The sequence below is a fragment of the Raphanus sativus genome, chromosome 8 (genome assembly GCF_000801105.2).
Source record: "Raphanus sativus cultivar WK10039 chromosome 8, ASM80110v3, whole genome shotgun sequence".
Classification (NCBI taxonomy): Eukaryota; Viridiplantae; Streptophyta; class Magnoliopsida; order Brassicales; family Brassicaceae; genus Raphanus; species Raphanus sativus.
The window spans coordinates 6,307,895-6,326,730 of record NC_079518.1 but is presented as its reverse complement, the minus strand read 5'-3'; the positions used below and the strand labels follow the sequence as shown (position 1 = coordinate 6,326,730).

Here is an 18,836-nt window from a genome sequence, read left to right as displayed (position 1 = left end):
ATGAAATAGTGTTTTTACAATGTCAAATTCACACATCCATTTTACTTTATGGCTCCATATATTTTCTTAATTATTTTTTTCAATATTGCTCCAATACAAATAAATTGAAGTGCTTTTCGAGATTTAATTTGATAGGAAAATATATTCATCACTCAAATACCAAAAAGCAAGAGATCCCAAAACTCCCATTATATAGAATTAAAAATACAAGAAAAAAAAATCCCTCTTTTTCAGTTATTATCAAAAAATTCCCAAAAATCTATTAAAGGAAAAAGAAGCTACAGAACACCCATTTGTCCCCCTTCTTCTTCTCTATTAGAGCGAGACAAAGCTTGTCTGGTCTTACTTCAACCTTATACAAATATATAATCTGTATAATATATAAACATAAAACAGATACAGAGGACTTGGCATTGGCAATGGAGTACGAGAGGATTGAGAAGGTGCAGGTAATTAACTCTTCTCTCTCTCAAGTACCTTACAGTGAGTTTCCTCTGTTGAAGAATTTCTGGGAGAAAGATATGAACTTTTTCTTTTTAAATCCTTTTTACTGTTAATTTCATCCTTTTTTCTCCTCCCTTCAATCAAACAGTTTTGCTTTATCTGAAAAAGTTTATTTTGTTCGTCCTTTAAACTATTGAAGAGTTTAGCAAAAAAAAAAAAAAAACTATTGAAGCCATGAAAAATGCAACAAGTTTCGGTTTATATCTTTGCAGAAGAAGAGCATGCTCTCGCCAACGAAGCTGAGAATGAAGCTAATGGGTCCGCACAATAATAACAAAAAGAAAGAAGGGTCTAACAATAACTCTTCAAGAACGTCTCCTGTTCGTCTTCAGGTCTCTGACGGCACAGAATTCTCGAAGAACAGCTTGCTTGCTTCTAAATCTGATTCATACGACGACGATGATAATGGTCTGTTCTCTCCTCTTCCTTACCTCAGTTTGTCTTAGAATTGCTAAATTCTCTGCATTACTCTGTTCTTGGCCAAAGTCTCTGTCTTTGCTCTGTTCTTGGCTAAAGACTCTGTATTTGCTCTGTTCTTGGTCAAAGTCTCTGTCTTTGCTCTGTTCTTGGTCAAAGTTTTTTGTCTTTTACTCTGCTCTTGTCGTGTGTGGCTTGTAGTGGCGGCTTCAACAACGGACATAGGAGTAGCTAAACCGCCGGTTTTGGACCTAACCGATACTCAAGCCTCGAGACATCGGTCTGAAGGTCTTACGAGAGAAAACAATCAACTGAAAAAAGCTGACATGAGTGTGGCTCCGCGAACAACACAAGAAGATGAAAATCTTGATTATGACAGTAACGCAAGCTCCTCAAGCTTCGAGTTTCACGGTGGTGTTCGTGGAGATCGTTCGAATCAGAGCCATGTCTCAAGAGCATACTTTTCGAGACAAATCCCATCCAAATGGAACGATGCTGAGAAGTGGATAATGAGCAGACAGAACATGGTGATGAGGAAGAACGGTCAAGGGAACCGGATGCCTGTTAAAGTTGTGACCGATAATACAGGTTACGAGCATAGCAACTCTAGGATACAAACTGATGGGTCCGACAAGTTCCCTAATTACGTTCCACATCCTGTTCTAACTCAAGGTTATGGAGGAAACTTGTTGATCGATCAACCCACAGGAAGCAATGATCTTGTGGACACAACAAAGGACTCATCACGTAACGATACTCCAGGTAAAAGAATAAATAAATACTCTCAAATTAAAAAAAACTACCTCATGTTTTTATGCAAATTAATTAGCATACAAGAAGAAAATTTCTTAAAATAACATTTATTGAATAATTAATAAATATGTACTCTACATATGGGGTTGGGGTTTTGGTGATTAATTTTTAAGGTTTAGTGTATTTGTTAAGTTTTAAATATTGAAGCTCACTGAAATTGACAAGATGTAATCTTTTTCTTAATGTGTGAAGCTGGTCCTGTGATTCGTTCTGTATGTATGAGAGATATGGGAACTGATATGACGCCAATACCAAGTCAAGAGCCTTCAAGATCTGTGACACCAGTTGGTGCAACAACTCCTCTTCGCAGCCCGACTTCGTCTCTACCCTCTACTCCTAGAGGAGGCCAGCAAGAAGAGTCACTAGACCCGTCAGCAAACACAAAAAGAGAACTATCCGAGGAGGAAATGAAAGCGAAGACGAGAAGAGAGATAGTAACTCTCGGAGTTCGGTTAGGGAAGATGAACATCGCGGCTTGGGCAAGTAAAGAAGAAGAAGAGGAGAACAAGAAAAACAAGATAGATGCAGAGGAGACACAGAGGATTGAGTTTGATAAACGAGCTAATGCTTGGGAAGAAGCAGAAAAATCAAAACATAATGCAAGGTCTGTATTCTCTTAACCTAAAACCAAATATCAAACTTGCCAGTGAAGAAACATAAAACAGAATACCTAAAACGAACCTGTTTTCATTTAAAACTTAAAATTTTCTTTAGGTATAAGCGTGAGGAGATCAGAATCCAAGCTTGGGAAAGTCAGGAAAAAGCCAAACTCGAAGCAGAAATGCGACGAATTGAGGTATGTGAGGTGTTTTTGAATACTTATGATTGGTCACTTGCAAAAAAGTCAATGATAAAAGCATTGTTGGTAGGCTAAAGTTGAGCAGATGAAGGCTGAAGCTGAAGCAAGGATAGTGAAGAAAATAGCAATGGCTAAGCAAAGGTCGGAAGAGAAACGAGCTTCTGCAGAAGCTAGAAAATCCCGTGATGCCGAGAAGGCAGTGGCTGAAGCCCAATATATCAGGGAAACCGGTCGAATACCGGCTTCAGGTTACAAGATATGCTGTGGTTGGTTCTCATGAGGCACTGGAAATGTTTTCTTTCGACTTTTGAGAACCTTTTGTGTAATATATAAATGGAATGCATTCTGTGCTGCATGGGTTCAAAGAGAAAGGAACAATTTAAACCAGAACTAATATAAACAGAAACCACTTGTAGGCCTGATAAATCACTGGAAGTAAAAGTTTGTCGTTATGGTTACATGTTCACATCATATTACTTGCAAACCAAAGAACTGTAATAGTTCATAGAGGCCCTCTACACTGATATGTTTGGGCTTTGAGCTATGGTCCAATGATTAGAAAGTTCATGAGTATTTTTGGTCCAGTTAGCCTAATGATCAAGCATCAAATGTTATTAATCATATCTGGAGCTTGGGATTTTTTCTGTTAAATGGTAAAATATCATATAAATAAATAAAACTTAGGAGTTAGGACTTGTGATTAGACCATCTCCAACGGGAATCCTTCCCAAATCCTTAGCATGATTAATGAATATAATAATAATATTTTGACTTAATTAGTGAAGGATCAATCCTTGGAGAAGGATTGGAAGGACTCAATCCTTAGGTGTCTCTCTCTCAATCTCTCCTCCCTCTCAATCTCTCCTCCCTCGCTCTCCCTCAATCTCTCCTCTCTCGCTCTCTCTCAATCTCCCACCATGGTTCCTCTATCACCTTCCTCTTCTTCTTCGTCGCCCAACCCTAGATTGATCCCTCCTCGTCAGTTTCTTATCATCTGTTTCCGATTTAGTATTGATATTTTTTTATTTGTTTGATATCCTCTTATTCTCATCTGTCTTTATGTAGAAAGGGTATCTCTGCATCTGCTTTGCCATACAAACGTTCACCCCCGACTTGGCTCAAGACCACCACTCTTGATGTAAGACTTTCTCATGAAATCTTGGGTTTTGATTCGTGTTTTAAATATTAGCTTCAGTTATATCTTCCATTAGTGTTGTAAAGACCATAACTTTGGATATTAGATTCAGTTCTATAATTTGCATTGCTGTCATAATGACCAGAAATTTGAGATACTAACTTCAGCCCTATCTTTCATTCTTGTGGTAAAGACCAGAAACTCTGTAGTTACAATTTGTTTTTATTGGATTTGTCGGAACGTTAGTTTTCAATCTCTGTTGGTTTTCAATTAGTTACTTTATTCCATTTCAGTGTATTTAGTTGATTTTATTTATCATTGGTCTGCTCAAACGATGTGGTATTATTGAACAGGTTGATGAGTCAATATGCAAGTTTGCAAAGAAAGGTTTGACACCATCTCAGATTGGTGTGATTCTTCGTGAGTCTCACGGTATCCCTCAGGTGAAGAGTGTTACCGAAAACAAGATCTTGCGAATTCTGAAAGCACACGGTTTGATCTTAGCTCTTAACTATATGCTATATCTATATAGGAGGAAACTGAAAGAGTTTCATTTTGTCTTGAAAAGGTCTTGCTCCTGAGATTCCTGAGGATCTATACCACTTGATCAAGAAAGCAGTTGCTATCCGCAAGCACTTGGAGAGGAACAGGAAAGATAAAGATTCCAAGTTTAGGTTGATTCTTGTGGAGAGCAGGATTCACCGTCTTGCTCGTTATTACAAGAAGACCAAGAAGCTTCCTCCTGTCTGGAAGTAGTAAGTGCACTATCCCTACCTATTTTTGAAAATGTGCTCTGTTTTTCTCTTTCGTGTCTTCTTTTATATATCATGATTGTACCCTTTTCTTTTTCTGTTGCAGCGAGTCTACTACTGCCTCTACTCTTGTGGCTTAGAGAGAGAGAGAGAGAGTGAAGTACAATGGACTTACTAAACATTGAAAAATATTATTTCACTTCTAAACATATACATTTCACATTATAAATCTTTTTTTCCTTAAAGATTCCTAAATGGAGTACACCATTGGACTGACTTTTTGAGTTAGAATCCTTAACTCTTCTAAAACAAACAAAAAATTATTAAAATAAAGTTTAAGGACTCCAATGGTAGTCTCACCATTGGAGATGCTCTTACAACTTGGTTACCCTAAAGTATTATATAAATCTTAAAGATTGGTTTAACAGGAAAAGAAGATACAAAAAAAGATGGAAGCAACAGTCCTTTTAAAAACATTTTTCTGGAAGCAATAATTCAATTGATATTCTATTATGAAACATTGGAATTAAACACGGCAACTCGAGGAAGGACGAAACTATAATTTAGACATGAGCTTGTAAAGAGTTGTAAAGAGAATATCACGAAGAAAGACATTCTTCAAATAAATATTTACTCTGCAACACAGAACTATGACAAATGTTCTAATCTAACGTATGCCGAATATGCCAGGAAATGAAATGTATAACATAGAATTTTAAGCTCCCAAGCCCCAAGCGGACCTTTGGTGTCCGCGCAAATATCCCTCGCAAATCGCTTGTTTGCCTGTAGTGTGTCGTCATCCTACTTTAGGACGAGGCAGTAAGATTTCTGAGAACATCTCATAATGATCATAATGATTTTGGTTCAGTGAACTTTACGCCTATAAGCTCTGTTAGTTAATTTAGTTCTGTTTACATGATGGATTTTAGTTTATGAGACTAACCTTGTTTACTAGATACTGAAGACGGTCTTATACGAACCTCTTTAGAAGAAAAAACTTCTTTTTTATCTGATGAAACCGTTTTCGATTTGATGTTTGGACATTGGTCTGTTCTTGGAAAAAATAGATCAGTTCATTTCTTACATCTAATTATTTTTGATAATCGGATTAGTTAATATTAATTAATTAGTAATTCTCCATCGCATAAAACAACGAAAGGATAGTACATAGATTTTTTCCTGGGGTCATATATATAACTCAAAACAACTTTATTTACTTTGCCTCAAAAAGTGTTTGGACGACCATTAATAATATCGTATTTTGACGTTTTCTGTTCGTCGTTTTAAATAAAGATAAATGAGAAAAACTAGTCGCACAATAACAACTTACATATACACTCAAAACCCTTTTAGCTGAGAGCTTATTTTGGTTCTATTCATTTGTAACATTTGTATCATGATACTTCCATTTGACTACGGTAGTACTTTTTATCAACTTTGCTAGATCAATTTCTGCAATCCTTTTTAGTACACCTAGTCAACAAAAATAGATAGAAGATATTACAATGGATTGGTCTTGAGAAAAAGACAAGTAAAATATTAACGTAAAACTCCCCATTTTTATTTTCTTTATACATGAAAACACAAGGTTTCTATTTTACCAAAAAAAAAACAAAAGGTTTCTAAATTATTTTAAAAAATTATCAATTTTAAAACCTAAATTGTCTTCATTTCACAAAATTCCAGAGCGTTCATGTCTATAGCTAATGATACAGCTTCTCTGGACCTTTTGTTGAAATAAATTGATTTCTCTACGTGAATCATTTAGTTATGTATAATTTCTCTACTATATAAAGTTAAGGTCTTCAGCAGCAAACCTTAAAAGAACATTTTCTGCATTTTATTAGAGTTTGAAAAGTTTGTATTGATAAAATAAGTATCATCAGTTATGGATTTATGCATGTTTTACATCCAATGAATTTAACATGTTCATTTTCTGCTTCTAAAATTTAAAACACAATAAGAAAATTAGTATATCTTGAAATCCAGATATTAACGTCATGAAAAAAATCAATAGGTTTGAAATAGGGTTATGACACCTATCTAGAAAAGACATATGATTTCATGTGTAGTAGACTGACAGAAGCTAGGTTCTTCATTTGAATCTATTATGTACCTTCCAAATTTTAGCAAAAAAAAAAAATCTATTATGTAGCTTCTAATGAATGGCTACGATCGACGTCATGTGAACATTAAAAATAACAATTGATTTTCTAAGAGGATGAAACAAAAAAAAAGAAAAGAAGAAAAATAAATTTGACAGGCAAAAATGAAAAAGAAAAAGAAAAAAGGCAAGAACTTTCAAAATGATGGGTCACCATGTACTATTTAACTAGGGCTCACGAAAGTGCCCTAACTTGTGTCATCTATTAATGTTCCTATCACATCACATGCACCATTATTTTCAACAGTTCCCAATTTTCTTACTTAAATTTTATAGTCCCACACCACCAAAGATATATGTGAATCACATTCATACACCACAAATCAAACCATATACTTACAAATATCTCTTTATCAGATTTGTTATTTATTTGATTTATCTTTTATTAATTGATCACTCTATTCTCTTAATGGCCAATCAATACACAAACCCTAATCATAAATTCTTCTATTATTCAAATGATGCCAACTTATAGCTTACCAAAATGACGTCAAAAACAAAACAAAATCCTACAAATTTCTTCCCTATAATTGAAACCAAACAATATATTTGTAAGATATTTCCATATTCACAACAATCTTGATGGAAGATCAATACAGCTTCCGGTTGATTATTTGAATATCACGTTTACGTTTCTATATATGTTGTAACCATTCTACAAATATCGTTTCACATTCCTCATATTTTGTTTAAAACAAAACTTACATTTATCTTACGTTTGTATGGCCATTCAACACTCAAACCCTAATCATAAGTTCATCTATTACTATTGTATTCCTCATGTCTTTTTTGTTTGTTTCCAGTACCATTTAGGGATATACAATGCAATTTCCCTACCATTTACTATAAACGTCAGGGCATATCTTAATTGATCTACCAATAAAAATATCTTAAGCGCACGAACTACGGTTCGATACGTGTCAAGAAAAAAAAGGTTACTGCTGACGCGAAACGAGATCTAATTTTAGTGTAAAGCCCTAAATAGCGGGTCGGAATATTTTGGTGTCTCACACAAACCAAAGGAACTTGGACACAAGTCACTTTCTATGTGGACCAGTGACTCTCAGACAAAAGTTAACATAGCCCCAAAACAAAACTAACACTTCACCATCAAAGTTGATTGTATCGGTTGTGAGCAAATAAAATGACATAACAAAAAGTTCAGTAAAAATATTCATATAAGTAAAAACAAAAACAAAAACAAAAGATCTTATAATTACAGTGTTACGACAGATATAGTTTCTCTGTTTCCACAAAGGCCAACACAAAGCTCTCTTCTTATAAGTAATAAAGACAGATTAAGCTAGTAACTAAGAGGATCAATACTTAATTAATAACTTGAATACCAAGAAAAAAGGTTTTTCTTTTCTACTTGTCTAGTAGTTGAACGAACCCCCAACGGATGCAATACCGTTACCGAGACTCCTCGGATCTGACCGGTTCCCAAAGTCATCGCAGTTCCCATTGCTTGGGAGCTTATCGACGTTGTTTGAGGATGGAGGAGCAGAGTTGAGAAGCTCAAGGCCTCTTTTACCCATTTGCTGCACTTCTTGTGGTGAGAGTATCTTGATGCACCACACGCTGCTCACAAACTCCCTGTAGTCAGATGACAAAGTTAGATCAATGCCAAGTGAGAAAAGTGGGAAGTTAAACTTACGGCCAAGGGTCATCGCCGAGGAGAAGAACATCGTTTTCCCGGTCAACGAATACAAGCTGCCAGCCTGATCTCACAGGATCTTCTAATTGGCCTTCGAGGCCAAACATGCGAGCAAGCTCGCTTCGCAGCTCGTTGTAGCTGCTGAACTTCTTTATATCTAGCGACCTTCCAAACGAGCCTGACTTGTACACCTGCAAGAACATTTTCATTAGATCATCACTAGTTACGTGCAAAACAAGAAACACACTTTGGGAAGACAAATACCTTCACAAAGGTATTAGACTGTTGGTTTTCTGAGGACTGTAGAGAACCTTGTTCGTCTATACAACTAGAAGGTGTCGTCATTGCAAGATTGCCAGAGAACTCGTTGTTGAAAGTTGATGATGTGAAGGGTAGAGTGCCTTCAATACCAATGCTTCTAAGGTTTGACATTCCGTTTGGCATCAGAGGGGAAGATGAATCAATGTTGACTCCAAAGAGAAGATGGCTGTGAGGGTCTGAGGGGTTCTCTTCTTGCACACACTCTCGACCACTGGGGAATGGAGGCAACGAGATGATATTTGGAGGAACGTTGCTCGTGTGAGTCTGTCCCAACTGCTCCATAACTGATTGATTGTTGTTGTTGTTACCAGCTCCAGAGTGCTGGAACGATGAATCAACTGCTTGACGTTTTGATGGCCAGCCGGAAGAAGTCATTGCAGAGTTTGTTCTAGTGAGGTTGAGCAGCTGAGAAGACTCGTCTTGAGGGAAGTTGCTGAGAAGAGTGTGGAGTGGAGTGATGGGATTGTTTCCTCCATTGGTGTCTGAGAAGATTTGTTGATGACACAGAGAAGTCATGGACTGGAGTAGAGACGTGTTTGACTGAGAAGCAGAACCAAACTGAGACATAGCTCTTGTTGCTGTTGTTGGACTGGAAGAAAACTGATTATGATTGTCCACCACTTGCTGCTGCTGCTGAGAAAGAATATTGTTTGGCTGAGATTGAGCCTGTGACTGAGGCTGGTGGGTTTCAGGAAGATACGCCTGATGTTGCTGCTGCTGCTGCTGCTGAGAGAGTTGCTGCAGCAGCAACTGCGGCTGCACTAAGGAAGGGGACTGCATTGAGAAACCCGAGGGACTTTGGAACTGAAGAAGAGAAGCAGCAGCTTTAGCAGGATCAATGCCTCTCATGTCTTGATATGCAGCTACAGCCATTGCTTGGTAAACATCATTCTGCACACCAAGCAATCCAGAAGCATCAAGCCTCTGCTGCATCCATGGGTTTACTCCCATACCTTGAAAGTTCATAGACTGAAGTCCTCGATCCCACATAAGCGGTGAACTCATACTCATTCCCATACCCATACCCAAATCATCTTCTCTAAGACCTAAGAGGCAACAATTAGAATATATATATACAAGAACTTTCAAGGGATGAACCAAGTTTTGAAATTTACAAAAAATACCATGAAAAGATGGGAGACCTGGAGGAGGCCAAGGACGTTTAAGCCTGAGAGGAAAAGGAGATGGATACATAGGGAATGTTGTTAGAGGCTCAATCTCCCACAAGGACACCCTCGGTTGCCTATCTCCTGCAGTTGACTCATCCCATCCAACCTGCACCATGATCAAGATGATGATGACATGCATTATATACAAGAAAGCAAAGATTTGGTTTTAAAAAATGAACCTTTACGGACCGCCAATGAGAATTAGCCCAACGAGCAGGATCTAGATCACAAATGCCAGTTATTGTACCCATGTACCTGCCAAAAAATTAACATTCTTGAGGAGGAACTTCCAGGTGCAAAAAAATAAAAAAAATAAAAAGCAGAGTAATAATAAGAACTCTGTTTATAATTCACCTACCTGCGTACACTTGATTCTTCGGTTTCAAACAGCATCCTAAACCTCATGCCAACAGAGACGCGAGTGTGATAAACAGCTTTCACGTACTTAGCCAAGGGTATTACAAACTCTGATGGACACGCCCTGTAGAGAAAAAAAAATGCAAGGAATCAGCACGTTAGGTGCATTCATTAATCGGGATTTAAAAGTTAAAACCGTACCTTGGATTATAGAAGATGGTGAAACGGCTGTTTGTGGCGGCTGCATGAGCTGCAGCAGCAAGAAGGCCTAAATGCATACTGTCACTTGATAAAACAGATGAAGGCATGACAGTTTGTGGCCGGTTGGCTCGTCTTATACCAAGAAGTAACTGATTTTTATCGTTCCTGATGTTTTAACAATAAAAATGACGATGAGCTCCAACATTCACAAGTATGAGATAATTGAAGGAGTGTTTCTAACCAGATAAAAAGAACGGAGTCACCAGCGACAAGCCTTTTAGCACTCACAAATACGCTCCAGCCAGTAGTAAGAAGGTGTCTTTTGGGTTGGCCTGAGAAAAGATGAACAAAAGCAAAATCAATAAATCTCTTTGTTCTTCAGTTATAGTTAGGCCTGGGCGTTTTACACCAAACCGAAGTCTCGATAGAAAAAAAAATCCGATCCTAACTGTTATAAATAATAGTCAAAGGGGATTTAAGAGATTTAAAGAGCTATGTACTTTCGGGTTCGGTACAACTCAACAAAACCGAAATCCGAAGTAGGATCCTTTCCGAAATTAGTTAAATATGTTAATCTTTTATATATGTTAAGGTAGTTTTGATATTTATAGTGTTTTAAAGATTTGTGTAGTTTTTATTTGTTATTTTGAATACTTCTTAGTTAGTTTAGGTAGTTTAATTAGATTTTTGAATAATTTATATATTTTGGTTGGTCAATTTATTAGTTTTCTTTTTATATTTTCGGGCAGACTGGTTATAACCTGATCTAAACCGAACTAGGAAGGAACCGAACCATAAAAAAAACTCAAATGGGACTCTTATGAGATAGTACCGAAAAATCCAAAAATCCGAATCAGTAGGACATGGCATCCAATGCCTAGTTATAGCTAAGGAAACTGAAAGCTAACCTCGGAAAATATGCCTGAACTTCCATTCATTATCATGCAGATCTCTTGCCATCAACTCTTGAGCTGGAGGCTGCTGTGTGTAATCCTAAAGACACACACACACAAAAAATCATTAGCTGAGTTTCAAAGAAAGAAACTTCGGAGTAAGTAGAAGATGTAAGTACCAAGGGAGGGAAAACTTTCTCAGCTGCACGGCGAGGCACAGAGAAACCACCATGAGTGCTGGTATCACTAGCAGTCAGAGTTTTACAAAAATAGTTTGTAGGTTGTCTATTCGGGACACCTAGTTCCGCCGGAAGGTAAGGATCTTTTTGCTCTTGCTGGCATCATCAAACAATAAAACTGTTCATAACACCGACAAATCCTCAAAAGTAAAAAAAAATATGGATTACGTGTAAAAAGTCTCATACCGCATTCAACGGCTGTAAAGTCATTTGTGCATAGACTTCATCTGTTTCAACATCAGCCTGAAATTACAAGAGAATATTGTCCTAAATTAAGTCAAAGAATAGAATAAGTGACGCTTCTCATATGACCAGTTTCTCACATGCATTGTGACATTGTGAAGCTGACAGATAAGCTGTGGCTGCAAGCTCGGATAGTTAGGTGTATGGGCATCCACTTCTTTATTGGTTGAAGCAGCGACCTGAAAGTAGACAAAATGTTCACAGATGCTTCAGTAATATGTAACCAATAGAATCCAAAATAGCATAAGGGAAGAAGACAGAGAACCTGTTCACTGTGACCTTGAGGGAAATACACAACTCTGCTTCCAAGAGGAGGTAATGAGACAAGAGGACCAGCACAAGCATGCCAGAGCTCAGAATTAAGAACTCTTTCCTCACCTGTAACTTTATTTTCAACAAAAACACACACACAAGTTAAGTTAGAATACATTTGCAAGTATCAAGCAAGAGAGAGAGTAATAATACCTTCATGAGGATGAGTATCAAACCCAGCTGAAGACAATCTCATCTTCTTTTTTATATATATAACTTAAAAAGCAAATAATAAAAACAAAAATTTCAAACTTTGTTTCTTCAAAGATCCAAGATGCCAAAAATGTAATTATGACTTAGGAGAGACACCAAAAAAAGAGTATTAACTTTCTTTTAACAGCTTCCCTCCACCTCCAACCAAATCTTTTCACAAATCCGAAAACACTTAGGAAAAAAAAACAGAGTTCTTCTTAGCCTGATAGAAGAGAACACACATCCCACTCCAAGTATGCAATTTTTCAGCCAAATAAGCTGGCAATCTTAATCTGGCCGACCTCAAAGCCACTTCTCCGAAGCTTCAACTTCTTCATCATTACTTTGTAAATTTATACAGTAATCCCACTGATAACTCTCATCGAAATAGTTGTATATAAGAAAAAAATCCACCACCGCCAAAAGCTCAGAAGCCAAGGAAAGAAACACGGATCTCGAGCTATCACCAAAACGAAGGGAGAAGGTGTCGTTTCAGCCTTGTACAAAATAGATCTTCTTCTTTTTTAAGCTCCGTGCTTTTGGTTTTGTTAAGAAGCTTATGATCGGGAAATGAGAAAGAAAGTGATGGGCATGCAACTGCTCAACTGTTACACAACATGTGTACAGAAGGAATAATATTCAGACAAAGAAAGAAAGAAGGAAAGAGACTGTTTTTTGTTTTTAATTATGTTTAGAATGGTTTCTCCGGTAGCGAGAAGTGGCGGCGACGTGGCGGGGATAGCTTCTGCTGATATTATTATTATTATTATTCTCAGCTCGAAAGTTTACTAACTTCTCTCTCTTGTTTGAATGAGAAGGAAGAAAGAACGACAATGGCTAACGGGAGCTGGTCTTTTGTTATGTTCTTGCTTAACATTTTTAAAGCAACTTGTTCTTCTCAAAGGACACAGAATCACTACTCTACCCCTTATTTCTGTTTTTATTTACAGTTGGGGACTCGTGTCCTTTTTTTCTTATGTATTGCTCCTCCCGACTTTCGAAACTTCGTTGCGTCGTCCATGTACCAAATACTATATTATAATATTATACTAGTAGATTTTAACTTTTAAAAGGTTTTTAATCATAAGCTTATACATCCAACCTCGTCTCTGGTATGATAATTGATCAAATACGTTGTACTACAGTCACATATTTTATCTGTATTTTAAGTACACATACATGATCTTATTTCATTTATTAGATATATAGGACTACTATATATTTCTTCACGTCACGGTCACTATTTGTACCATATAATATTTTTAGATCATTATTTCAGTTATTAAAAATCATTTTCGGGTGTCAGCAAAACTGTGTTACGAAATTAAAAAATTTATCAAGTAATTTAACCGAACGTTGACAATCTTACTATGGATCTCAGCTATTTAACCATTTAGAAATCACAGCGACGGTAACCTAACCCACAGATGGAGGTACAGTCTACGGATAAACTCTCTCTTAAGCATTCAAATGAGCCGAAAACAATAACTCATATCCGTGTGGCCGGTGGGATTTGAACCCAGATTTACCGTATTAAGTTTTTAATTCCCTCAAGCGCCACTAGACCACCACCACCGATTACAGTCCTGTATACTCCCATCGGAAAATAGTTCTAGCGACGCCAAAGCTGTAATACCACATCACATTCCCTGAAAACATGTTGTGGTTCGTCGTCACTTATGATCATTTTTTGTCACTTACAATCGTACAGTTCATGCTTGGATCGCCATCCATAACAGATTTCTCACCGGTGATCGAATTTCACAAGGAAATGACGGAACATCGGTTATCTGTAATCTATGCATGTTTTACCCTTTAGTCCCGAAACCATATTTTTATCAGTGACAATATTGGGAGGATGTATGAAACAATCTCACCCAAAAGCTTCTAACAACAACAAAGCTAGAATCAAAATAACCTAGTGAAAATGTGGTTGGCTCCGCCACCGAGTGTAGTTACAAAAATTTTGGTATCCAATTGATCATGATATTAGGACATTTCCAACTCCACTCCATTTTTTCTTTCAAAATTGAGTAAAAGTGAATATAGAGTAAGGATTGCTCCAACCCAACTTCATATCTCACTCCATAATAATGTTTACTCCATAAATTGAATAATCTAATTTTTGTTTGTTTATCACTCCATTATAAAGTGAGAAATGGAATAGGATTATAGTATTTTTACTCCATTTTCACTATTACTCTATTTTGGAGGAAAAAATAGAGTATTACATCGAAAATGCTCTTAGGACATCTCCAACCCTACTCCATTTTCTACTCCAAACATCATTTTGGAGTAAAATCCTCTCCAACCCCACTCTATTTCCAACTTCAAAATGGAGTAATGGCTAGGGTTACTCCATTTATGGAGTAATCTTACACATTACTCCATTTTGGAGTTGAACTTTTTTTATTTATGATATGGTCCTTTAAATATTTAATGTTCTTATTTCTTATTTAAATAATATTTTAAAATGATACAACAACATAAGTTATTTCATTATTTAATAATTTGACATAAAATACATAACATTATTAAATAACAAAATAATATAAAATAAAAATAATATAAAATAAATGATTTAAATATTTGATTTTAAAAAAAAATTACTCGATTTAAGAATATCAAAGATAAAGAAACTCATTTTTATTACGAAATGCATTAATCGATCATTTGTGGGAAAATATTCTAATGCTTATTATTGAACCAACTTATACATTATGTTTTATTCTATTTTTATGATTTTTATACTTTTTAATAATAAATGTTTAATTTAAATAAATTTTTAAGTATTTTTGCAAACATAAAATAGTTGGGGTTAATTAGTAAACTTTTATAAGTATAAGATACTATTAAAAATTATTAACTAATTTTGGAGTAAAAAATGGAATAATACATTGCAGTAAAACATTACTCCATTTTGGAGTTGCACCATTTCAGAGTAAAATTTAGAGTAATACATTGGAGATGCTCTTAGACATATATGATAATTTTCAACAAATGGAAACCGTTGCACAGTTACTACGTGATTAAACTGCTTGTTATCCATCCTTCACCAAAATAATAATTATATTCTTTAATTATTGAGTTTTAAAAAAACTAATCATCTATACTATTAATTTTGGATCATGACCAATTGATATTTGTTGGGTCCAATTAAAAAAAATACAAGAAAGCAATGTTTAACTGGTTTTATACAGCATATTTATATAACTACTTAACCACTAATCTAACTTTATATATTACGAATCTAAACAACAGAATAGAACAATATTTCAATAATATAATTACTTTTTTTTTTCTCTCTGCAGATCAGTTCATACTTTTTAGAAAAATAAACCATATATTTTTTAACTGCATCTAAAATGGTGGTTATGTACAGAAATGATACAGATGTACATGAATGAACGTTAACTATATACAAATGTCCTTTAAAAACTGATCCGGATCCACTAAGTTATGTATACGAATGATACACAGTTAATGTGATGGTTATTCGCTGGCAACTCGACGGGTAAACGTGAAATGGAGGCAAAACCGTGGTAAATTGACTTCACACAGTCAGTTGCTCTGAAAAAAAAGCTCACTGTTTCGATGTTTCTCATTCGAAACTACTTTATGTTATAGATCTATTATATTTAGGTCTGAATCCGTAAAATTATCAAACGAAACTGTGAGATCCTGAGAAAAAAAAAGAAGAAAATGGCCATAAAAAATCGTTGAGGAATAAAGGTTGAAGATGAGGGTATTTTTGTAAATTTTTGTATAATTAAACCTAACGCAAAAAATACAAATACAAAAAATGACAGTAATTTTCGTTGAACCCACGACCTGAACCACATGTAGGAAGTTACTAACCACTAGACCAAACGTCCACAATATTCTAAAGCACAAAATTAACATAACGGCTAAAGTATATAAATATATACTAGAGAAAAATTAAATATTCAGAGATATAATTAGTTATAGCCTGGATTTTATAAAAAAATTATTTCTTAAAAAATATAAAAAAAAAATATATTCATCTTTTTAGGGCTGATTATAAATTTAGTTCAACTATTTGAAAAAATCGATTTGCGGATGCAGATAATGAGCATTTTATTCGGGGTGGGTGCGGGTTGGTAGATTTTAGATTGCGGGTATCCGCCGACCCGAAAAGTATTTAAAAATAAAAAAAAAAAATGTAAACACTTTTTTAAAAATATGGTAATTTAAAAAACAATTTAATTTTTTAAAATATATAATTTTATTATAAATATAGTTTTTATATTTTTATAATAATTAAATTAAATTACCATATAAAAATATATTTATAATAAAAATTATATATTTTAAAAAATTTATAACCCGCGGATAACCGCAAAATTAAATGGGACGGGTGCCGGTACAAATTATTTGTTTGCAGGTTGTGCGAATCATATTTTTTGACCAAAACAAAATTAAAGCCGCGGGTTGGCGGGTTCGACCGGATCAATTTTTGAATTGCTATTATTTAATAAAATATATTTTGATTAAGATTTATACAAAAATATGATTATAAAGAAAAATACAAATATAACAACAAAGAAAACATAAATATAAAAATTAAATTAAAACAAAAATATACCCGCCCTTGAAAGGGCGGGTCAGAATCTAGTCTATGATTAATCTCATAAAATCGTCTGGACCAACAATAGATTATTTAATAAAAATATTTGTAAGAAATGAAAAAAACAGCCACAGTTACTTACATAGAAAATAAAATACATAGGTGTAGTGAAACTGCGTAAAGAACAATATATTTCAATGTTCTATATGACCATTTTTTTTTTTGTCAACATCTATAACAAAGTTTATTTGTGTACTTTATAAACTAGATCTTATACCCTCCGTTTTAAAATGTTACATATTCTAATTTTTTCGCCCATTTCAATAAAACATATTAAATTTCATTTATATATGTATAGTTTTTTGTGATTATTTTTTCATTATTTTAAGTCAATAAAAAGTCAATAAATTCAGTTAAACATTTTGAACTTTGCAATTAGTAAACAAAACATGTATTAAAATGTAAAACTATTTTTTTTTAAACAATTTTTTTTAGAATACGTAATTTTATTAAACGGATGAGGTAGTTATTATTATCATTAGTTATTAGTTGTGGCGCGGGCGAGTACGTCATAAATTAAGTGCTCTCTTTTCTTCGGGTTTATTCTTTTGTCTCATTATTGATTGTGTGATGTGAAATGGAAGTGTGCGAGTTATTAATATATTTATTTATGAAATTAACAATACGTCAAGGTAGACAGTGATATCACGGTGATATTATCACCTGACCTGATAAAATGACAGGTCGTGCTTTGAGGCTTTCCTTTTTCTACATTTTTCCTAAAATGATGTGTGAATTAGTTGTTCGAATCGCATATTGTAGAGGGCAAAATTATATTTTTACTCCATTATAGAATTAAAAAAAAGATTGAAAAAGATTTTAAATTCTATTCAAATAAAAAATGGAAAAACGGAATTACTAAATTAGAGATAATGAGAAGAGGTTGTGCCAAAAAAAAAAAGATAATGAGTAGAGGAGGAAAAGAAAGCAGTGTAGGGTTGTCCCTAGAAAGAAAAGGGTAGAGGAAGGGAGCGGTGTACGATGATAGGTTATGAAATCAAGGAACCAATTACAACCGTTAGATCAAATACAAGAGTTGGAGATGGGACATGACATTTTCTACGGGTCGGTTTCAGATTACTTGCAGTGTGTGATTGGTTGAGTAGTGGAGTAAAAGGGTGAAAAATAAGACTTCTAATGAAAAAAGCGGATCAAGTGTTACGTATCTAGCGAATCGAGCGGCATCGAACAGAATGAGAGTGAATCGAGCGGATTTAGTATGATCTAAGCGGATCTAGCATTTCAAAATATATGTTCGAACGGTAAAAATAGATAAAAAAGTGGTTCAAAATACTGTACAAATTTAAAATATTTAGATAATTTTTAATTACTCTTTATATTTCATAATTATAGTATTTATTTTAAAAAATCTTAAAATTGAAGTAAATATAAATTATAATTTTGACAAAATAGTATAATATTTTAACTTTTAATATTAACTAACCCATCAATTTTAAAATATTTAAAAGTTTTTTTTACTAAAAACAATACCTTATCAAAAATAAGATTTTGAATAATAAGATATATACCCAAAATAGTAACCTAAAATATAATGCTCATATGTACATAATAGAGCTAAGACTGGACGGTAATAATTAAAGTGAGTTACATATGCTATTCAAAAAAAAATTATTAAGCAACACTGTTACAAGTGGATATAATTGAACTACTCCTAAATAGGAGTTGGAGAAATGAACCGCTTGCGGTTCTTAAAACAAGAACAAACAATAAAAACTTTTTGGACAAAGCAGTCCGACCACTTTACACACAAGTTTATAACATTTTTGCTGAATGGTGATGATATAGTGGATACTACACATGTGTGGTCCGTCCACCAAATTATCCATCTCATATTTTCAGCCTAAAGTGGAAATGGGAAGAATGAAAAGTAATAAAGTTGGAGTAAATCTTTTCACCTCACAAAATTTGAAGAAATATTTTACTCTAGTTTCATAACATTTTTCACCTTTTTAGAGTAAATGAGTTGAAATTGTTTTCCAATTGATTGGGTAAAATCAGA

At 34.5% G+C, this 18,836-nt stretch overlaps 3 protein-coding genes across 3 annotated transcripts; 2 read left to right on the top strand and 1 right to left on the bottom strand.

Moving 5' to 3' along the window:
* Positions 1-288: 288 nt before the first annotated feature.
* On the top strand, positions 289-3,223 carry LOC130498505 (uncharacterized). The gene is made up of 6 exons (XM_056991921.1): positions 289-449; positions 717-912; positions 1,123-1,683; positions 1,927-2,338; positions 2,449-2,530; positions 2,604-3,223. Exons 1-6 carry the CDS (start codon positions 420-422, stop codon positions 2,811-2,813), a joined length of 1,491 nt encoding a protein of 496 aa, XP_056847901.1. The 5' UTR covers positions 289-419; the 3' UTR covers positions 2,814-3,223.
* Positions 3,224-3,450: 227 nt separating this feature from the next.
* LOC108830841 (40S ribosomal protein S13-2-like) lies at positions 3,451-4,706 on the top strand. The gene is made up of 5 exons (XM_056992454.1): positions 3,451-3,515; positions 3,599-3,671; positions 4,022-4,160; positions 4,237-4,423; positions 4,527-4,706. The coding sequence occupies exons 1-5, from the start codon at positions 3,451-3,453 to the stop codon at positions 4,558-4,560; spliced, it is 498 nt and encodes a 165-aa protein (XP_056848434.1). The 3' UTR covers positions 4,561-4,706.
* Positions 4,707-7,742: 3,036 nt separating this feature from the next.
* LOC108822077 (auxin response factor 6-like) lies at positions 7,743-13,053 on the bottom strand. Its single transcript, XM_056992257.1, has 14 exons — positions 12,130-13,053; positions 11,930-12,048; positions 11,745-11,843; positions 11,608-11,664; positions 11,362-11,517; positions 11,198-11,282; positions 10,531-10,621; positions 10,290-10,454; positions 10,090-10,212; positions 9,911-9,986; positions 9,687-9,837; positions 8,506-9,608; positions 8,242-8,432; positions 7,743-8,180 (listed from the first exon to the last, which is right to left on the bottom strand). Exons 1-14 carry the CDS (start codon positions 12,170-12,172, stop codon positions 7,961-7,963), a joined length of 2,679 nt encoding a protein of 892 aa, XP_056848237.1. The 5' UTR covers positions 12,173-13,053; the 3' UTR covers positions 7,743-7,960.
* Positions 13,054-18,836: the final 5,783 nt, after the last annotated feature.